This window comes from Myotis myotis, unplaced genomic scaffold, assembly GCF_014108235.1.
Source record: "Myotis myotis isolate mMyoMyo1 unplaced genomic scaffold, mMyoMyo1.p scaffold_m19_p_15, whole genome shotgun sequence".
NCBI classification, from domain to species: Eukaryota; Metazoa; Chordata; class Mammalia; order Chiroptera; family Vespertilionidae; genus Myotis; species Myotis myotis.
The window spans coordinates 11,316,686-11,336,535 of NW_023416319.1; the positions used below are offsets into that span (position 1 = coordinate 11,316,686).

General features: G+C 38.0%; 1 protein-coding gene and 1 long non-coding RNA gene across 2 annotated transcripts in view; one reads left to right on the forward strand and one right to left on the reverse strand.

Moving 5' to 3' along the window:
- Positions 1 to 4,169, reverse strand: part of LOC118669756 — a 31,560-nt gene extending 27,391 nt beyond the window's left edge. Inside the window, exon 1 of the long non-coding RNA XR_004972122.1 lies at positions 3,994 to 4,169. This is a non-coding gene — a long non-coding RNA (uncharacterized LOC118669756). The remainder of the gene's footprint in view (positions 1 to 3,993) is intronic.
- A 36-nt stretch (positions 4,170 to 4,205) lies between these two features.
- On the forward strand, positions 4,206 to 16,322 carry SMNDC1 (survival motor neuron domain containing 1). Its single transcript, XM_036336039.1, has 6 exons — positions 4,206 to 4,348; positions 5,751 to 5,870; positions 10,794 to 10,936; positions 11,546 to 11,707; positions 13,052 to 13,205; positions 13,650 to 16,322. The coding sequence occupies exons 2-6, from the start codon at positions 5,751 to 5,753 to the stop codon at positions 13,785 to 13,787; spliced, it is 717 nt and encodes a 238-aa protein (XP_036191932.1). The 5' UTR covers positions 4,206 to 4,348; the 3' UTR covers positions 13,788 to 16,322.
- Positions 16,323 to 19,850: the final 3,528 nt, after the last annotated feature.

Sequence of the window (19,850 nt, forward strand, 5' to 3'; positions counted from 1 at the left end):
TGAATTTCTTCATTATATGGTGTATATTCCCCTTTGTCATTACTAAGTACTCTGTGGGGTGATACTGACACTGTGTAAACATCTTCCTTTTCCCTATCTCCTTTTACAAGATGGGTTTTAGCTTCTATGGCTAACCTATGCCTAAATCACTGGGGACTGCACATGGTGATTTTTCCAATTCTATCGTTCCATTTACATTTATTGCCTGGCACTCTCTAGAAAGAAAAAAAAGCCCTCCCCCCACCTTTGATTTTGATTATCACTTTGAACTTATGGATTCTAAAAGTATATCAATGCTTTGATAATATATGGCATTCGTTATGCTTTTAAGACTCATTGATTCACATCTGGCTAATGGAGTCCCCTCAAGCTGGTCGGTGAACTTTTGACTTGATCCTATTAGTTTTGGGGCCCTTCCTGGCTTTCTGGCAAGATGTTCCAGGCTCACTTTTGTACTTTCTGGGCCTGAGACCTGAAATCAACCACTTCTTGGAGAAATGCTGTTTCTTTTGTGGGCAATGGTATCTAGACATCAAGATATTTGGGCACTCTCCACTGGGTAACATTACATCATATATGTCATTAGAGGGCTTCCCCCAAAAAACTCTTTTCTATTTTTCTTTCCTCTTAAGTGTTTTAACTAGCATAGATATATTATATACTTTATCTGTACCAGACATGAAAGTTTCAAAATTACATTATCAATAGTACTATTGGCAATACATCTGTGACGTGTTTGTTTTTGTTCTTTTTGCCCTCAGAATATACCCCACAAAGAATGTATGTACAAGTACTGCTAAACACCACCTTCATATAGGGCCTAAAGAACCGTGAATGGCCTGCCATTTCTGATCCCTGTAAAGCCTCTGATCACAGTCTTCTCCGAGCTGGAAGAATCCTTGCTGTCTGTTTCCAGTGGCAGTTTTCTGTTCGTTAGTGCTACACCTAAAACAGAGTAGCTGGGATGCACATCCTGAGACTGGCAAGGCAATGCAGACGTGTGTGAACAAAGCAGGGATGCTCTGACTGATGGGCACCTGCATAGGTCAGCACTCATTTAAGGTTGTTTTTCCATCAACCTCAAGTGAATGATGCCCTGTAAGTCATCCAAGGATATGTTTTCAAGGCACTGAACCCCCAAATACTCAGTAAGCACAAAAAGCCAGTAGCTTGCCCTGCAGCAAACCCCCATCCAAACATTCAAAATACCTATTATGATTGAGGGCAAAGAGCATAAGCAATGATGACTGTGTACACATCTCTAATTCATCTCCTCAGGCATTTGTTGAGGGAACAAAAAAATGTGGGCAAACCTGGGGCTACACTTAGTTGGAAGGAATACAACATGGACCAGCAGTCGCCAACCTTTCGGACCTCACAGACCACTAGTTGGCGACCACTGCTCCAAAGGTTTCCTTAAACCAGTGGTCGCCAACCTTTTGGACCTCACGGACCACCAGTGATCCGCGGACCACCAGCTGGCAACCACTGACGTGGACTATATTAGTTTATTGTGCCCTGCAGTGGACTGGCACATTTCCAAAGGCAACTGCTATGGTTTAATTTTAGTAGTTTAAGTGTTTTCGTTGAAAGATAGGTAAAAGTGAAATAGTATATTCTAATGACAACTTTGGAGTCTTTAAATTTTATTTACTACTGACTTTCACTAAAATAAATACTAGGTTTAAAGAACTAGAGATTTTAGATTGCTCTTTTTGAAGAATAAACATGACTAAATTTGAATGAGAATTTTTAAAAATATATTTGTATTGATTTCAGAGAGGGAGAGGGAGAGGGAGACAGAAATATAAACATAAATTATGAAAAAGAATCATTGATCAGCTGTCTCCTGCACACCCCACACTGGGGATTGAGCCTGCAACCCGGGCATGTGCCCTGGTCAGGAATCAAACTGCTTCGATCCTGTACCCTGACCAGAATCAAACCCTGACCTCCTGGATCATAAGTCGACACTCAACCACTGAGCCACGCTGGCGAGGTTGAAAGAGAATGTTTTAAAAATCAGACACTGAAAGTAGATTTTGATACTTCAAAGGAAGTGGGAAGACAGAACACCTATTTGAAGTAATACGCTTAAATCAGTTTATATTTGCTCCAGTTTTGTCTTTAATAGCACATAGAATCATGTCTTCAATAGCACATAGAATCATTGTGAAAATTAAATGAATACATGTAAAAATGGCACCGTGAATACAACTGTTACCATTTCTTTGTGAGGAACTAAACTTTAAGATAGCTTCCTCCCACCCCCAATATAACCTATGTTGCACAGAGGGAGAGACTAAAAGCAATCCTGAAAACAAAAACTATCCAGAAGAGAAATAAATCTATACTGGGGCTTATAATAAATATTTTCCTATTTTCTCATCTAGAAGATTTGTGAAGAGTTGTTACTTGAGAGATTTTTACACAACTGCAAAGTTTATTTTATATGCAAGGAGGAGCCTTCTGGCATTAATTTTAATAATACACAATTAGAATAAGAGCAGTTGTCAAAAACTACACTGTATTTTAAACAAACTTCTACTATATATTAAGGAAAAGCTCATCCTTTCTGGTTTGTCTTCCTCGTTAAAGCTAGCTGCATGCTGCTGCCCCCTGCAGCATGTCCAGTCACCACAAATTGCCATCTCTGTAGATTATGACTCAATGAGGGATATGTGTGTGTATGTAGAGAAGAAAAGGGAAGATCCCTTCAAAACAAACAACCAAACCCCCAAGAAGACACTAAAGCAAAGATGCCACAGACCGAAAGAGTTAGCCCACCTGGGAAGAGGGCCTTAAGGTTCTAGCAACAGACCCCAACCTCCCAGAGAAAGTTCTTTCCTGGCCTTTTTGTGCCACGGGTCTTTATCTTTTTTTTATAGCTAGTTTACCTGGAAAAAAGTTACATATGTATAGAAAAAAGGGTAAAGAGTAAAAGGGGTAATCAGTGAAAACATCTGGCTCTCACTCCAACCTCCTGTAACCATTCAGAAGTAACATGGTATATACTATTAGAAACACAACCGCTTCATACACATTCCCTTTTTTGTCGGTAACCCTCACCTGAGGATACTTTCCATTGTTAATCCTCACTCGAGAATCTTTTGCTATTAATTTTTGGAGAGTGGAAGGGAGGGGAGAGACACAGAGAGAAACATCGATGTGAGAGAGAGACACTGATTTGTTGCCTCCCCCTCGCCCCGGACAGGCCAGGGACCGAGCCTGACACCAGGGCACACGCGCCTTTGGTGGGTATGGAACCCGCGACCCTTCAGTCCGCAGACTGATGCTCTATCCATTGTGCCAAACTGGCTAGGGCCACATTTCTTAAAAAAAAAAAAAAAAAAAAAAACACCAAAAAACCATTTTTATTGATTTCAGAGAGGAAGGGAGAGGGAGGGAGAGAGAGAAATATCAATGAGAGAGAATCATTGATTAGCTGCCTCCTGCACTCCCCACACTAGGGATCAAGCCCACAACCCGGCTGGTGCCCTGACCCTCCTGGTTCAGAGGTCGACACTCAACTAAGGAGCCAGGCGGGCGGGAGAGGCCACATTCCTTTTTAAACATAAATCAAAGCGGTCACACCACCGTTTACCACTCAAGACTAGAACTTGGAGATTGTTCTCTACCAAGCCAGATAGAACCCATATTATGAATTTAAAACACATCTGTTCTAACAAAATAGGTTTAAAATAAATACATCTCCAATAGGTTCGGCCACAAGTTAGTTTTTTGTTGTTACGACTTAGGTTTTCATGATTACAAAAAGCGGTGGTTCTCAAACTTTGAGCGGACGACCACACTTGGAGAACCAACTGCTAGTGCGATCGCCGCATTAAACCCCGTTACTCCCATCCCCCAGCGCTGCTCGCCGCAGGCGGTACGCGCCATGAATACCCAGGGAACCTCAAGCAGGACGACGACGCCCAGTCCCAAAAGAAGCCCACGACGCTCCGACGCCCAGCCGGAACTGGAAGGACGAACCTGCACTCGGCGCCAGGCGCCGTCCAGCGACGCAATTTCCGTCCCATTAAACCCCGCCCACTCTGCGTCCCTAACGCAAGTAAGGGCTGGCGGCCTATTGGGCGTTGCGAGTCACGTGACTCGAACGGCGTCTCGCGATGGCTTTTAACTCTCGCGAAATTTCATCCGCCTCTGTCTTTCCTCCTCCCAGTGCCGGGCTTCCCTCCCCTCCCCCATACCGCCGACCGAGTTCTTTTCAGAGTCGCCGCCTTGGTGTCGCCGGGGAGATTTTTCTTGCGGCTACTGTTGCCGCAACCACCCCTGGGCTCGTTGGCCCCGACCCCTTCCCGCCGCCCCGACCCCAACCCCACACAAGGTAACAAACCCGGTGAGGGAAGGAGTGAGGCCTCGCCGGGCCGCGGCCTCTCCCGAGTGGAAGGGAGGCCCGAGGCCGAGGAGCCGGCGGCGCCGGAGAGGCCTGGCCGCCTCTCCCACCCAGCGTTGGGCCCTGAGCGGCGCCGGCGGGGTCGGGGCCTCCGGGCCGCGGCGGCGAACGTGGCTAAGCCGGGGAACCCGTCGGGTGGGGCTGGGACGCGGGAGGCTTCTGAAGGGCGACCGGGACCGTTTCCGGCGGAGCCTGTTGGGGGTGTGGGGTCCCGGCCCCGCGGGCGTCCGCTCGGCGTCCCTGGAAGCTGATGTTTGAATTACTTGGAGGTCTGAGATGATCGGCCGCGTTGTGGCGGGCTTTGGGGTGGCGGGTGGATGGGAGGCGAGCAGCCCGGCCTGCCCTCACCCCTTGGAGCCCTTCCAGATCCCAGCCTGTCGTTGACGGGAGCTGAGACCGAGGGCCCCGAAGCCCGGGCGTGCGCTCGTACACCGGGAGCGGATGCGCTCGCACCTTGCTTCCAGGAGGAGGAGGAGGACTTGCGGGAAGGCTCGTCCCGGAATGCCCAGACGGGAGTGTGTGTGCTGTTGCTTGGGCGGAAGGAAACAAGCCGGCATTATTGACGTGACTGGGCGGAAGACTTCAGCTCGGAGAAGAGCTTTTAGACACACTCATTAATAGAGTAGCTCATGTAAAGAGAGTTATTTGTGTAGTTAATCCAAAAGCCATTCACATTTGGCTTTGGAAGTATTCTTTAGTGCTTGTAGTAAATATATTTTTAGAAGTCTTCACTCCTCCAACAGATTAATGGCTTTTGAGGGGGGAGGCCGGTGACGATCTAATAACCCTTTTAAATGAACCGACCGCAGTGCTTTCCTTATTACAGGAATTTAAAGAAAATTAGAATTTCTCGAGTTTCCACATCAGCTTTTCTCTGAAACTACGAGTAGAGGTGATGGTGATAAACTAAGCTGCAATGAGTTGCAATGAGTTGGGAGCGGCATTGGCAAGGTTAATTCAGGCAGACAGGGAATTTTTTTTTAAATGTTTGTGGGCTTTTTTGTTGTTAATCCTCACCCTAGGATATTTTTCTTTTCTTTTTTCTTTTTTGGTTAATCTTTACCCGTGGATATTTTTCTATTGATTTTTTTTTTTTTTCAGCGATAGAGTGGAAGGAAAGGGGAGACAGAGAGAAACAACGATGTGAGAGAGACACATCCATTGGTTGCCTTCCCCAGGTGCTGGGGATCAGGGCCTGCAGCCTTGACTGCCATCGAACCCGGAACCCGTCAGTCTGTGGACGGAGGCGCTACCCACTGAGCAGAACTGGCTAGGGCAATGTTTGTGTGTTTTTGTTGTTCAGTTTTCATGGCCTTGCCCTTTTCCCCTCCAGATGTCAGAGGATCTAGCAAAACAGCTGGCAAGCTACAAAGCTCAGCTCCAGCAAGTTGAAGCTGCCCTGTCTGGAAATGGAGAAAATGAAGATTTGCTAAAATTAAAAAAAGATTTACAAGTAAGTATGAGGGGACACTTACTGCTACATTATTCAAAAAGAGTAGTTCGGTCTTTTTCAAATGATTTCTTGCTTAGAACTATAGGTGTCCAAGGCACCCCTTGGAGGTGGCGTTTACCCTTTCCCTTTGTGTATGTTCGCATAGGCATCCGTGGCTGTAAAAGTAGGGTTGTTTCCTCAGTTTGCATACATCAAAACGAGTGAAGCATTGTCCTTTGATATGTAAATCTTGTGTGTTCATTTAATAATAATAAGTTGATTTTAGAAGTCTCAGATTTACTAGAGAAGAGAGATATATAACTTTACAGTGGAAAGTACTTTTACATTTAAAGACCTGGCAAAGGAAGTTTAGTTCAAAAAGTAACTAAAATTAAAGGTGAAAGATAAAACCTGATTAAAATACTTTTTAATGCCACAAGTCCTTGAAAATGAGAGTGTGTGTGTGTATCAAAGCTAGCAGGTAACACTTTGTATTGAAAGCACATTATAAAAACATAAAAGATACTTGTTTTCTGCATAAATGTTACTTCATGTTTGAACTTAAAGGGTAGGTTTTTCAGTGTAGTTGTTGACACTTGTTGAAGTTAAATTGATCTATGTGAAAGGGATCCTAACTTGTTTTGTTTGTCATGGGAGAGTTCAGTATGTATGAAACCTGCTTTTAAAATCCTGTCCTGGGCAGGGGTTGTCTCAAGACAAATGAAGTCATAATAGTAAATATCTATTATTTCTCAGAACACTAGGTTGATTAATAAAAACTCCACATAAAAGATTTGTAAATATATATGACTTCCATCTTAACAAATTTGAGACTTAAAGTTTTGAACCTCATGTTTTGGAAAGTTTTAAAAGGTGTTTTGATTAGATGCTCTTTCTTTACTGATTCAGTACAAAACTTGAATCATCTTTGTCTTATCTAAGTAATTCTTTCCCTCTCTTTATCATCTTTTGCCTTTTAAAGTTATTAATATTTTAGGAATATTAGAACTGCAAACAAATGAAAATTATTTGACATGAAGTCCCGATTCAGGATTCTGAAAGAGCTTATGTGGGCATAATTAGGATGTTGACTATTTTCAGGTTTAAATTCTAGATTTAGGATAAACTCTAATGAAGTTGCTGCTATGGTATTTGTTTGTTTGTTTGTTTATTTTTAATCTTCACGTGAGGATATCTTTTTCCATTGATTTCTAGAGAAAGTGGAAGGAAGGGAGGAAAGCGAAGCATCATGTGAGAGAGATGAATTGATTGGTTGCCTCCTGCACAAGCTCCTACTGGAGCTGGGGAACCTGCAACCTGGGTATGTGCCCTTGACCGGGAACAGAACCTGTGACACTGCAGTCCCCAGGTTGACTCTGATCACTGAACAAAACTTGCCTGGTATGTTATTTTTTAAAAACACAGAAAACGGGACCCTTTTTCAATTTGTAGAAGTCAGGCCAATAGATTTTAGGGTGCTAGTCAATAAGGAAGGAATGTTTGGAGAGCAATCTTTCCCACTCCCAGACCAACTTCTTGCCTCAAGGGAAGATCCTGGCACGACCCATCTTTCACCAATTTAAAAGCAGTCCTTTTTTTTTTTTTTAAGAAATAAAAAAGAAGCATTGTGTGCAAGGTTGTATATATTGCCTCCTGGGCAGTGGGAGAAAGGGTCTGTGTGGAACTGATCAAGGGGAATTGGGGGTGAAGGTTGAAACAGCATGATTATGAGGTCTTTTTAATATTTCTAGAATAAATTGTCAGAGCTTGGACAGAATTGCGTTATACTGACATGATCTGTAGTGGAAGTTCTGATAGGCCTTGGAGTAAGAACACAAATGCCCTGGGGGGCTCATTTATCTATCTTGTAAAATCACTTCTATAACAGCACTGTACAATAGAACTTTCTGAAATGATGAAGATGTTCTGTATCTGCTGTGCAGTACTGGAGTCACTAGGCACATGTGGCTATTGCACGTTTAAAATATGGCTAAAAATCTGAATCTTTAATTTTAGGTAATGAAATAGCCTGTATCACTACCTTATTGGTTGGCACAGATTTAGAAGCTTAAGTTCTAACAGTTCAGGTAGCCATACAGAATGTTTTTCCTAATTAGACCGTATCACAGTTTCTTTTCCTCTTAGTCTATCATGAGGGAAAAAAATCATTTTGGTCACTAGATTTAGGTGTGTGTAAACTAAAAACTACTAAAAGGTGGAAGGCATCATTTAAGATTAGATAAAATTCTGGTAAGTGTTTGGATATCTGCTTCTACCTCTAATTGTTGTCTCTATTGACTAGTTACAGCTTCTATTTAGCATGGGTTTAAAATTCTTGTTTTTTTTTCTCTGCTTTCTGGGATATACCTCAGGTCATTGATACTTAACACGTTAAGCGCCCAGTCAGTCACCGGTGACTGACACTATACTTACCATCTGGAAGACAAAACAGGATGGGCGCTTAACGTATTTAATACTGCCTTTTATGTTTGCTGAAAAGTCTGGTCAAACTGAGTTTGTGGCCTTTGTTTTCTTGTGTTTCTCTTATGGATTGTCTTATTCTGGTTATGAATTTGCCCTTTCACTTACGACAAACACTCTTTCTGCATTTTATCAATGACTTCCATTTTGCCAGTAAGGCTTCCATTTTTATCTCTTTATATACTGTCTTTCCTATAGAATAAAGTTACTCAGCAGGCAGCAAATTGATCTACTGAAGTTCTAGTTGCCTTTCTTTTTTTCACTTAAAAAAGTGGGTATAGTAAAATCCAGGCTAGCTAGCTGACTAGCTCCCCAGGCAGTCTATGATAATCACAAAAATAGTCAATTTATTAAGCTGTTTTGCTGAATAAAACTGGTTCTAAAGGAGGCAGGGGTCAAGTCACTTGTCTCATATATTACAGTGGCTCTCTGCATCCCCGAAACGCCTTCCTTCAGTAAGCAGAGTGCTTGAGTGCATCCCCTTTGACCTGCTGATATGTAGATCACAACATCTGATGCTTCCTGGAATTGCCGATTACTGTAACTGCTGCCCATCTGTCAATGAAGGAGCAGTTTCAGAACTCAGACTTGGGGGAGGAAAAGTAATTAATGGTATGTACCTTTAAGAACCCCCTCATACATAAAATAGTTTCTCTCTAATAATTTGGTCAGTGTGCACATGTGAAGGAAAAAATTTAGAAGGGTCTTCATAGTTTGTTGGGTGAGGTATGTAAAATATGGCACAGTAAAAGGACAACTAGGGATAAATGCTGTGGATTTTTTAAAAAGTCATTTCAGTGCAGGGCTCTGAAAATTATAACTTTTTAGGACCCCTTTCTTTGGTGAAAATGTATTTTCTTATGAAAATAGGATAGGCATCTATCCTAAGAATAGTAGAGTTCTAAATCTTCAACCTACAAATGCAGAATTCATGTTTGTGCATTAGTAGGTAAATGATCATCCTTAGTTAGATGGAATTATTTAATGATAGGGGTTGTATGGGCTCTTGAGTCAGGCTTAGATTAGATTACATTCCTAGCCCTTAAAGTGGTTTATTAAAAACAGGACTGATAATTTACTCTCCTTTGTATAGTACATGATATATTTATTTGGAAGGTCTTTGCTTTATTTGCTTTATATGCAAAAGTTCATCTAATTAAACGTTATCTGGATGGCTACTTGGCACCTGATAAAACTTCATTAAAGATACTACTCTACTGAATTTAAATATGAGTTTTCTAGATTTTTTATTCACAAAATTTAATTCACAAAACTGATCTTCCTCTAAGAGCTTAACATTCCCCCCATTTTTAGGCTCAAATACTAGCTTTTCAGAAATAGCCAGAAGATATAGAATCTTAGGTGAGAGGTAATATTTAACTTTCTTGGCTACTGAACCAGAAGTACTATTTATAAAACCTCAATGGGAGCCAGAAGAAACTGAGTGCAGAGTTTAACTTGGTAATGTTTATCCCAAAAAACACATGACGTTTTAAGGTATTTTGTATGCAGTAGTAGGGGGACAGTTATGCAGGTTCTTAAGTCAGGTAAGATGATACATAATATGGGTTGTTTTTAGAGTAAAATTATAGCAGCTAGGTAACAGATCTATCAATTTGTACTATTCCTTGAGTTTTTTAACCAGCCCTCCCAAATACCTTCAAATGAAGCCAATAAGTATAAGCCTGAATTACAAAAAATATTTGCCACACAGAAAGATATTGCTTGCCTGTGTGTGTTAACATTTATTTTTTTTCCTTTTAAATGAAGATGTGCTAATATGTGTAACATTAAGGTATTGGGATATTTTCAATCTAACCTGGTAACTTGCTTACCTGGATGAGGTAAGCTTTATAATAAATGAATAGGAAGACTAATGGCTTTTTATATATACCTACAGTATTTTAGTAGAAATATGTATGAGCAGGAACATTTTTATTACTACAGATATAAGGCTGCTTCAAGTGTTTTGGGGTTTGGGGGTATGGGGCATGTTGGCTAGGCATTTAATAGTACTGTAATACCCTGTAAAACAGTAGTTATGAAATACATATATGACATGATATAAGTGATCTTGAATCTAGCTCAGGCCTTCATAATTGACTATTTCTCATCTTTGCAGAGATCTGGTCAGCTAAAATTGAAACTTAGAAATAATGCATATGGTATAAGCTCAAGTCTACCCATTTATTTCTACTAGTTTTTGAGATTAAGTTGAAAGGCAACTGTCTGGGTTTAAATCTCAGCTCCACACTGTATAAAATACTGTATCTTAGTTTATGCTTGGGGATAATCACAGTACATACACTATAATTTTGTTATGAACTACAAATAACTGTAGAGTATGTAAGTGCTATATGGTGAGAGCTGTTGTCATCAAAAAATGAAAGAACTTGCTTGTTGAAAATAGGTGACAATGTGAATTATAAAAATAATATTATGGTTTTTGGTTTTCCTTTCTAGGAAGTTATAGAACTAACCAAAGACCTTCTGTCAACTCAACCTTCAGAAACTCTTGCAAGTTCAGACTGTTTTGCTTCTGCTCAGCCCACTCATTCATGGAAAGTAGGGGACAAATGTATGGCAATCTGGAGTGAAGATGGACAGTAAGTGTAGAAAAAAACTAACTATAACATGAAATATTAATATACAATGGTAAGATGTTTTTATTCAGTTCAACTACCCTATTTTAATCTTTCTATATAGCCAATGTGGTTAATAGAGCCAATTTGATTCTTGGGTGGTTACCATTAATACAGTTTAGTTTTTAGTTTTGGATTAAATTTTGGGGCAGAAGAATGGCGAAGATCCCAGAGGAAAGAAAACTGAAAGCAGAGGAAAATGGATATTTTAAAAAATAATCTAAATTCTTTTTTCCTCAAATTGGAAATTGATTGAATGGTTGGCTGTCTTAGATGTCCATGAAGTACATACACTGAAATTATTCCTATAAGAAATATCTTTTTTCAAAGAGATTGACTAAAGCACTGTTGGTAGACATGTAAGAGACTTTCCTGGCAAATATTGATTAGGACTTCCTTTTAGGATACCAGATGGCTAACTCCAACCACTCTTGCAGTATCTTTGCCAAAGGGTCATTTGATTACAGAACTTTTATTTTAAACACATGTAATAGTTGAATCACTACAGTGTAAGTCTTGGAGGCTGAGTACTAAACCTTTACTCACCTGCTTACAGCCATGATATCTTTACAGGTGTTATGAAGCGGAGATTGAGGAGATAGATGAAGAAAACGGCACTGCTGCAATCACCTTTGCTGGCTATGGCAATGCTGAAGTGACTCCACTGTTGAACCTGAAGCCTGTAGAAGAAGGAAGGAAGGCAAAGGAGGACAGTGGCAGCAAACCCATGTCCAAGTAAGTGTGTTTTTAGCATTTTAAGTGTAATCTTTCCCATTTGGGTATTTGAGGTGGTCTGCAGAATCTGTGCAGGCTAGTTTAGGATAAGAAGGTTATAATACTGCTTACCATTATTTTGAAGATTAGCAATATAAGGTTATTCATTCTCTGTATTTGTATGCCAGGGTAAGGTGAGGACATTTGGGTTTCCACTTAGGCATTTAGTAAGTATTTTTTAAGTGGATACTATGTATACTATCACTAACCCAGATGCTGGGGTTCCACAACTTGGGCCTTGTCCTGACTGAGTTCATGAATGAAACATATGGGTACTTTAAGGGAACAAAGAACAGGTACCTAAACTGCACTTAGGCATTCGGGGAAATTACTTTGAGAAAATGACATCTAAACTTTAGAGATCTGAAAAGAAAAGGAGTTAGTCATACTAGAAGGTATGACTTTGAGCAAGTTGCCTATCTTCTGTTTCCTCGTCTGTAAAACAGGGAAATAGTATCTACATTTTTGGATTTGTCAAAGAGTTTTCAAAACTTTTTTGCTACATAAATATATTTGAATTTAAGAAAATTGTCATCTATTAAAATTACATTTGACTTAAGCAACCCAATAAGAAAATCAGATTATAGAGCATCTCTTTTAATTTTTGACGTCTGTATGAAAAGCCACACTTGGCTTCATAGTGGTGATTATACGATACAAAGGAATCTAGATCTTATTACCTCTTTTTAAAGACCTCTTCCTTCATCCTTTTTTTGGTGAGACCTCAGTGTTAACTAAGCAGAACTTACTATGAGAGCTTTAGGCTCTAATCTTATTTACTGTTTTTGGAAAACCCCAGTTGCTTTTGTGTTAAGAATTGTTAGCTCTGATTTCCCTTTGTGTTCCTGTGCTCTTCCAATCTAAATGAAATAGGGATTTATGTTCCTCTAATCTCTTCATACACTATTTCCAAATGCAGCATTTTACACTTGCTAACTGTCCACTTAGAAATTGATAGAAGGTTTAGACATCTGTTGACACTCATCTTATTCCTAAAACACAACTGGCAAAAGCTATGTAAACATCAGCTAAAAAGTCATAGTTGAAATATTTTATTTAAATGGGCAATAGATTACTGTTATGTTTGAAAGTTTCCAAGTATGCGCGATATATTTCAAATAACATTTATTAGTACACTGGGTCATTGGCATTGATGTTAGTGCTTTTATTCATGAGAAGAGAAGAGTATGTAAGTTTATTCATTTTCGTTCTTTTTTCTTTCTTTTTTTTTTGTATTATTAAATATCCTCAGGAAGTCGTGTTTTAAATCTTAAGAGTTGACATTTAGTTGTTATATCCACACAGAAAAGAAATGATTGCCCAGCAGCGTGAATATAAAAAGAAGAAAGCTTTGAAAAAAGCACAGAGAATAAAAGAACTTGAGCAGGAGAGAGAGGACCAGAAAGTGAAATGGCAACAATTCAACAACAGGGCCTATTCTAAAAACAAAAAAGGCCAGGTTAGTAAATCCTTTCATCATATTTTTTAAATTTGAAAAGCGCAGCTGTCATTAAAATGAAAAAGGAGGTACATAGGTTTTTAAAAATAAATGACTGGGTCTTAAATTCAGAATTCTCTTCAATCTTCAGTTTGGCTTATTGAAAGAATCTACATTAGCCACTGTCTCTACAATAGAAATACTATAAATGAGAATTTATATCAGGAATTACAAAAGATCTAGTTTTTTACCTTTCTGTAAACTAAAATTTGAAAAATTATTTGCTGTTTTACCACATACAAGAGGATGTGTTGTACCACATTTGCTTTGTTAACATGCCTTTATGCTGGACATCATTGGTAGATTTTATTTAAAAGAGCATTCAGGTTCTTCTCCTGAGTATATTTTGTAATTTTTATTGTTTCCAAAACTAATCAAGAACGATTTCTGTTTCATTTCCTTTAGGTAAAGAGGAGTATTTTTGCTTCACCTGAGAGTGTAACTGGCAAAGTTGGAGTAGGAACTTGTGGAATTGCTGATAAACCTATGACACAGTATCAAGATACCTCTAAGTACAATGTCAGGCATTTGATGCCTCAATAATCAGAAAAACTGTTGGATTTCATCTCTGCAGGGCTTTACATTTACCTTTTTATCCTTATATTTTTCTAAAGGTAAATTATTTGTTAGATGAGTAAGGAAGATACCATTGTTGTCATTGTTTGACTTCAATAGAATGAAACTTGAAGAAATTGCATTTGATAACCGCTATTCATTTAACTTGGTTCATTACTACTACCACAGTTTCCTCAAAGTTTGTTGGGTAACGCAACTTTTCTAGATAGATGCTGCTTAAATAAAGCACTTAGTTGAATTGTTGATCTTCCTGATACCAGGCCCCATACATTTTATAACGTCCTAACCTGGAACTTTAGTACCTTAAAGCTTGCCACGTATTCTGAAAGCAATTCACTGGAATATCAAGGCAAAACACCAAACTTTACAGAGATTTTTTTTTTCTTACCTTCAACTTAAACTTAGCTATTGGCCAATTAAACCTAAAAAATAAGTTAACTTGTAAAAGTCCAATTCTGTTTTCAGGTTTTTCCTTCAATAACTTGTTTCCTAAGCCTGTTAGACCATCTCTAAAATGTATCCAGCTCTTTTATTCTTTTCACTGAGTTTTAGTTTTATGTAAAAAACCATGTTTTAGCACCAGCTACCTTTTCTAATTTTTCCTCCCTCCTGTGTTGGTTTTTCACATAGGGTAGTGGTACCATTTTTTTGGATGTGAAATGTTTATATGAGAAAACAAAAAGCTGATGTATAGCCCTGTATACAGTGTAGATACTATTTTTGTAAAAAAAAAGAAAAAAAAAACGGCTAAATTAATGAACAAGAGTACTGAATGTTTCATCATTAAAAATGGACTGTATTTCTTGTGCATTAATCTGACCATAATCCCCTGTATATTATGTTCATGTAGCTGAGTTTGTAATTTTTGTTTACTAGATCAAGTTGTCAGCATTTGCTGGTATAAGTGAACATCACATTTATCCTGAGTTGAGTTTAAGCCAAATATATGCATAGAAAAGTGTCTTCCTGTTAATGGAAGTCAGTGATTTTCAGGATGTGTTAATTTCAGTTTTTGTATGTTTAACTTTTATTAAATAAAGTGTTTTTAAAATCTCCAGGGTGTGTTATGACAAAGGTAAAATCTTACTAGTAACTCCCAGCATTGATAATGATTAAGCCTCAATGTACTTGCATACATCATTTCTGCAAAAGAAAATGAGTATGTTAAAGGTTTCAATAAATCCTTACCTACTCCCATTAGACATAAAGAATTAGATTCTAAAGGGCAAACCAATTTTAAGGGCTTGTGCTCTGGAGTTTATAAATTTTTGCTACTGGGAAAATAAAATTTTTTATTTCATGTATTTTAATTCTTTCGGTAAATTGAAACTTTCAGGAGGATAGTGGTGAGGTAGAATTTTTCATCTTGCCTTTCCACCTCTCAACCCAAGAGATTACTTTTTCCTTTCATTTTTGGCCACTGAGTAGCGCACATATTATAGAAAAAAAGGTGAAACGTTTTTTACACACAAGGTACAAATTACAGTAGAAAAAGGGCCACATAGCTTGAAAAACTTATAAATAAAATATACTAATGCTCTCGTTATTAATTGTAACATACTAATCAACAGTATCCATGAAGGATTGCAGTTGTACCCTTTTAATGAAAAACCACAGGACAGACATTTGGTATAACTGAGTGGCCACACCAAATGGTTTTTGGTGAGATTACCTTGGTATGTTTATCACTCACCTGGTGTTTGTGTAGGCAAGACTTGTGTTGAGATTTGTGCTTTGTCTGATTGACCCTGTGGGCCTTCCTTTCTGTACATTAATTTTTCTGGAGGGCTTTGCAGTAGGAGGAGAAAAGAGTAAAGGTGACCATATTCTATAAAATATATTTTTTAAAATAGGCATATGTAGCATGAGATCAGGAACCCTTGTGTCAAAAGACCTAGATGTGGCTCTGAAAAGTCCGAGGTACCAGGATGATGATAGTGTCTTTGGATTAAACGAAAAGTTAAGACGCCTGGAGCGAGTGTCTTGTGTCATGTTAAAGCCGAGAAAATGCTTAATGGGTAGCATCTCATAATAATACCAATACCTTTTTACAAATGATGGTGGTTAAGCTCTCAATATTCTGAAACCAAATATAACACTTGGTCTTATGAAACTCAATGTAATTTCCCATCAAGAAAGGCTTGACAAGCTCAGTAACTGACCGATCGTGCTGTCAGTCATTTAGGGCTCCCAAATAGCTATGGTTGCATACATCTTTTCAGAACTTGACATTTGACTTTGTTGTTATTGAACAGTTGAAGAATTCTTCAAGACCAGTCCTAACGTTCCCAAAATATGTAAACTTTAAAATTGTAGTATTAATCACAGATAACATGCTTTTTAAATTAACATGCAGAAAGACTATATTAGAAGAGCAAGGACTTGAATCAGACTGCAGTTTGAATCCTGGCTTCCTTATTTATTACCTGTGTGTATAACTCCTCTTTGATTCTACAGTTTTCAGCTGTAGAATAATTTGTTTCAATAAATTGTAAGGATGAATGAGTTTGTGTAAAGTGCTTAGTGGAGTATCTGGCATGTGGTAAGCACTATAGAAGTGTTAGCTATTACTGTGCAGAGTGGTAATGGTGAATATCTGATCTTCCTTTTTTTCTTAAATTGTTTATTGTTTAAAGTGTTACATATATCTCCTTTTCCCCCCATTGACCTCTCCCTGACCACCTTCACCCCCCTGATCTTTTTTCCTTAATTTGAACAATAATTCATATCAAAATGTATAGTAATGCCCATTGCTTACAATTTGGCCCCTAATTATAAACATGCTACTGAAATGTTATCAAACTTTATAAGAAGTACACCCTAGTAAAGGTTAAAATTTTTATATTATAATGTCTTAGGCATGTTTCTTGATGGGAAGGGGATACAGATTATAATAAAATCATCCCTAATGCTTGTTTAAAATTAAAGAGGAATTCCTGGATCCTACCTCAGAATCATCTAAGCCAAGATATAGCTGTCACTCCACAGGTGATTCTGATGCACATCTCTGGCTGAGAACCATGTTTTTGGGTAAATACAAGGGTGCACAAAAGTAGGTTTACTATGCCATTGTGACATTCTTTTGAGTTAAAGCTATTGTAACAATCATAACTTGCATGTCTTTTACCATACGAATTTGTCCACCCTGTATAAAAGCAGTTTTTGAAATGAAGGAAAAATTACCTTAATAAGTGGCAGTTTTCTTAGCCCAATTATGAAGACTAGGCATCAAACTAAAATGAAAGGCATCCATCTATTGTAATAACTCATTTTTTAAAAAAAGCTTGTTTTTCACAAAAGGGTGCCATGTGTATGTTTCCACTACAGTGCAGTTCTAATGCTGAGTGAGCCTGCCTTTAATGTAGCAAAGGAAAACCAAATAACAAAGGAAAAACCATAGTTTTGTAAATTGTGTGTCTGTAGATTATAATTCTTAAAAGAGACAAAACCACTTGCAAATTCAGGCAAAAAATATTTTTAAAGCTTTGATTTGACTTTGCCTTAACTTTGATATTAACTGAAATACAAAATTATTAAAACCAACAAGGTTTATATTTTATTAAAATCTTTAGAGTTCTATAAATACCTGTTGAATTGTATTAAGTATTTGTATTATACTATGAAGCAACCAATTACTATAAATGGTAATTTACAAGTAAATATGAACATTCTTTGTATCTAGGATTTTTGAGTTGCAAGCTAAACACTGAATTTTTACTGCAGTGGAAAGGAAGAGCATAGCAGGCAAAATAACAGGTAATACCGTAGTTTAAACAAACAAAAACTCAAGTAATTGAATCCCCTTACATTGTATTTAACAAGCATATCTGTATAGATATGCTCTTAAGAGGTTCAGAAACCAATATTGACATTCTAAGAATTTGTTTTGGCCTGGCTAAAAATAAATAGCAAAAGAAAACATAAGATGGAAGATATTAGATTTCTGTGAAGTTCTTTGATTGTCTCCTCTTGCCTTTCAGCTTATGTACATAGAGGTGGTTCTATTATGACCTTGAGGTAAAGCAGATCTGAGACTAACATGGCTTGTGGTAGTTGACAGCTGAACTAGCTAAAAATGTCAAATTATGGATACTGAAATTATCTTTCCATTCCCAGAAATAAAAACTGGTAGTTTACTTCCACCAAGCACCTCACCAGTTCATTTTTATGAAACCAGTGCAGACTTAGGTTACTGGAATTAAAATTATAATTTGTATCCTCAGTCTTTTTTAAGAGCACAGCTAAAGAAGCCATGGTTATACTCATTATGAGAAAAGGTTTGCTTTCTGTTTGAAGAGCTACCTTTTCAACTTGAGGCCAAAAGTCATGGTTGTGATTTTGCTGGCTCATGATTTCCCTTTCTTGGTGAAACTGATGTGCTTTTGTTTTGTTTTTCCCCCTTTCAAGCCCTGTACTCACTTTAGCAAGATGCAGTGAATTTCTGACCAGAGAAACAATTCAGGCTTGGAGGAAACGCTTGACTTTTAAGTCCTTGGAAAACTAAGATTTTGAATCCTGAGGTCTGCAGCTAGGCTAGTCTTTAATAGATGGTAATTGTCCAGGTGTTCATTGCTCAGAAGTATGCAGGAAGGAGTAAGTATCCCTCTGGTTCCTTTGCCCAGTTTTTCCCTCCAAAAGTATTGTTAGACTTAGTTGATTCTAGCTTTCAGAGTGTTGATGAAGCTAATTGAGAAGAAACTGACTCCTTAAATTTGTATTTTTTATGGCTTTTATGTTTTTTTATGTTTTTACAATGCTATTCTGTGCTTGGTTTGAAAATCTAAGCTAAATGCCCCAAGTATTGCCCTATTAAGCATTCCTCCATAGCAAAGAGCTTGAGGAAATGGGGAAAAATTCCAAAATTTTAGAAAGTTAGCTGGCAGTACTTGAAAAGAGCTTCATTTAAGCCATGTCTCCTAATTTATGATTCTATAGAAGTTAAAACAACCAAGAAATGGCCAGCCGGTACATATATTTTGAACTATACTGATTAATTAAAAGGATCAGATGTATTCCACAAGAAAACTAGTTTTCTGTTAGATCTGGTAAATGGGCCAGGAAGAATTTTTCCCCCCCTTGGCAAAGCCAACACTAAATGTTAAACTATGACGTTCAATTATGCAGTAGCGACTATCGGTGTATAGTATTCTCAAGCTCAGGGTAGTCATGCCCGCCCCCCTTTTCTTAGATCCAGATAATTACTAAAACCGATGATCCATCAATCTTGTAAAGGCTTTATTTTTAAAAATTATTAGGACATAAAAATTGATGTCTTACAAAGTATAACCTGCTATGTAATTTTGTGAAAATGAACTATTTCATTTAATAGAAAGACCTAGTCAGAATAACTAATATTCAAGATTAAGGATGAAGAGATTAGAAGATTGCATTCATCAGAGAAAGTAGAGAAGTTACATACCTTAGTTTCCTTTTGGTGCTACAAACTCCTAGCTTGAGGGGGTGGTATAATTTACATATGTCAGTATTAATCCTTACAACCTTTTGTTTGAGACGGGTATTTATCACAACTTTTTAGAGGAGGAAATAGTCCCTATGAAGAAATTAAGCATCTTACCACATGATGCTGTTTTTGATAGGAGTATGGAATTTTTTAGGTGGAAGTTAAAAAAAAGAAAGGGAAAAAGGCAGCTTGTTGCTTTAAGCAGAAGAGAAACTCACCAAAAACTTTTCCCAAGGACTAAACAATTTTCTTATGAGAAATGACCCAGGAAGCAGTGTGGCCTTAGGTTAGGAGTTTTGCCTCAATAATCCTCACTTTTAAAATTCCTTTATAATACTAAAAACTGTCCTCACCAGAGGAGTTATACCTATTCTAATCAGAAACTAGAGAAACAATGACATCATCACAATCTTCTTTGGTAATATGCACCGAAATAAAAAAATTTACCTGCACCATCACTCAGGCTTTTCCATACAGGGTACCTTCTCAGGTGAGCTTCCAGACTTGGTTTCAATGTGAATTGTATGTGTAGCCAAAGGGATTCCTTAAAAAGTTATTTGGAGAACAGC

What these genes read in the sequence shown, in the direction of transcription:
- SMNDC1 (XM_036336039.1), top strand. Translation starts at nt 5,751, where the DNA reads ATGTCAGAGGATCTAGCAAAACAGCTGGCAAGCTACAAAGCTCAGCTC. An exon ending in AATTAAAAAAAGATTTACAA is followed by an intron (nt 5,871 to 10,793) that starts GTAAGTATGAGG and finishes TTTCCTTTCTAG; the next exon opens with GAAGTTATAGAACTAACCAA. An exon ending in CTAAAAACAAAAAAGGCCAG is followed by an intron (nt 13,206 to 13,649) that starts GTTAGTAAATCC and finishes CATTTCCTTTAG; the next exon opens with GTAAAGAGGAGTATTTTTGC.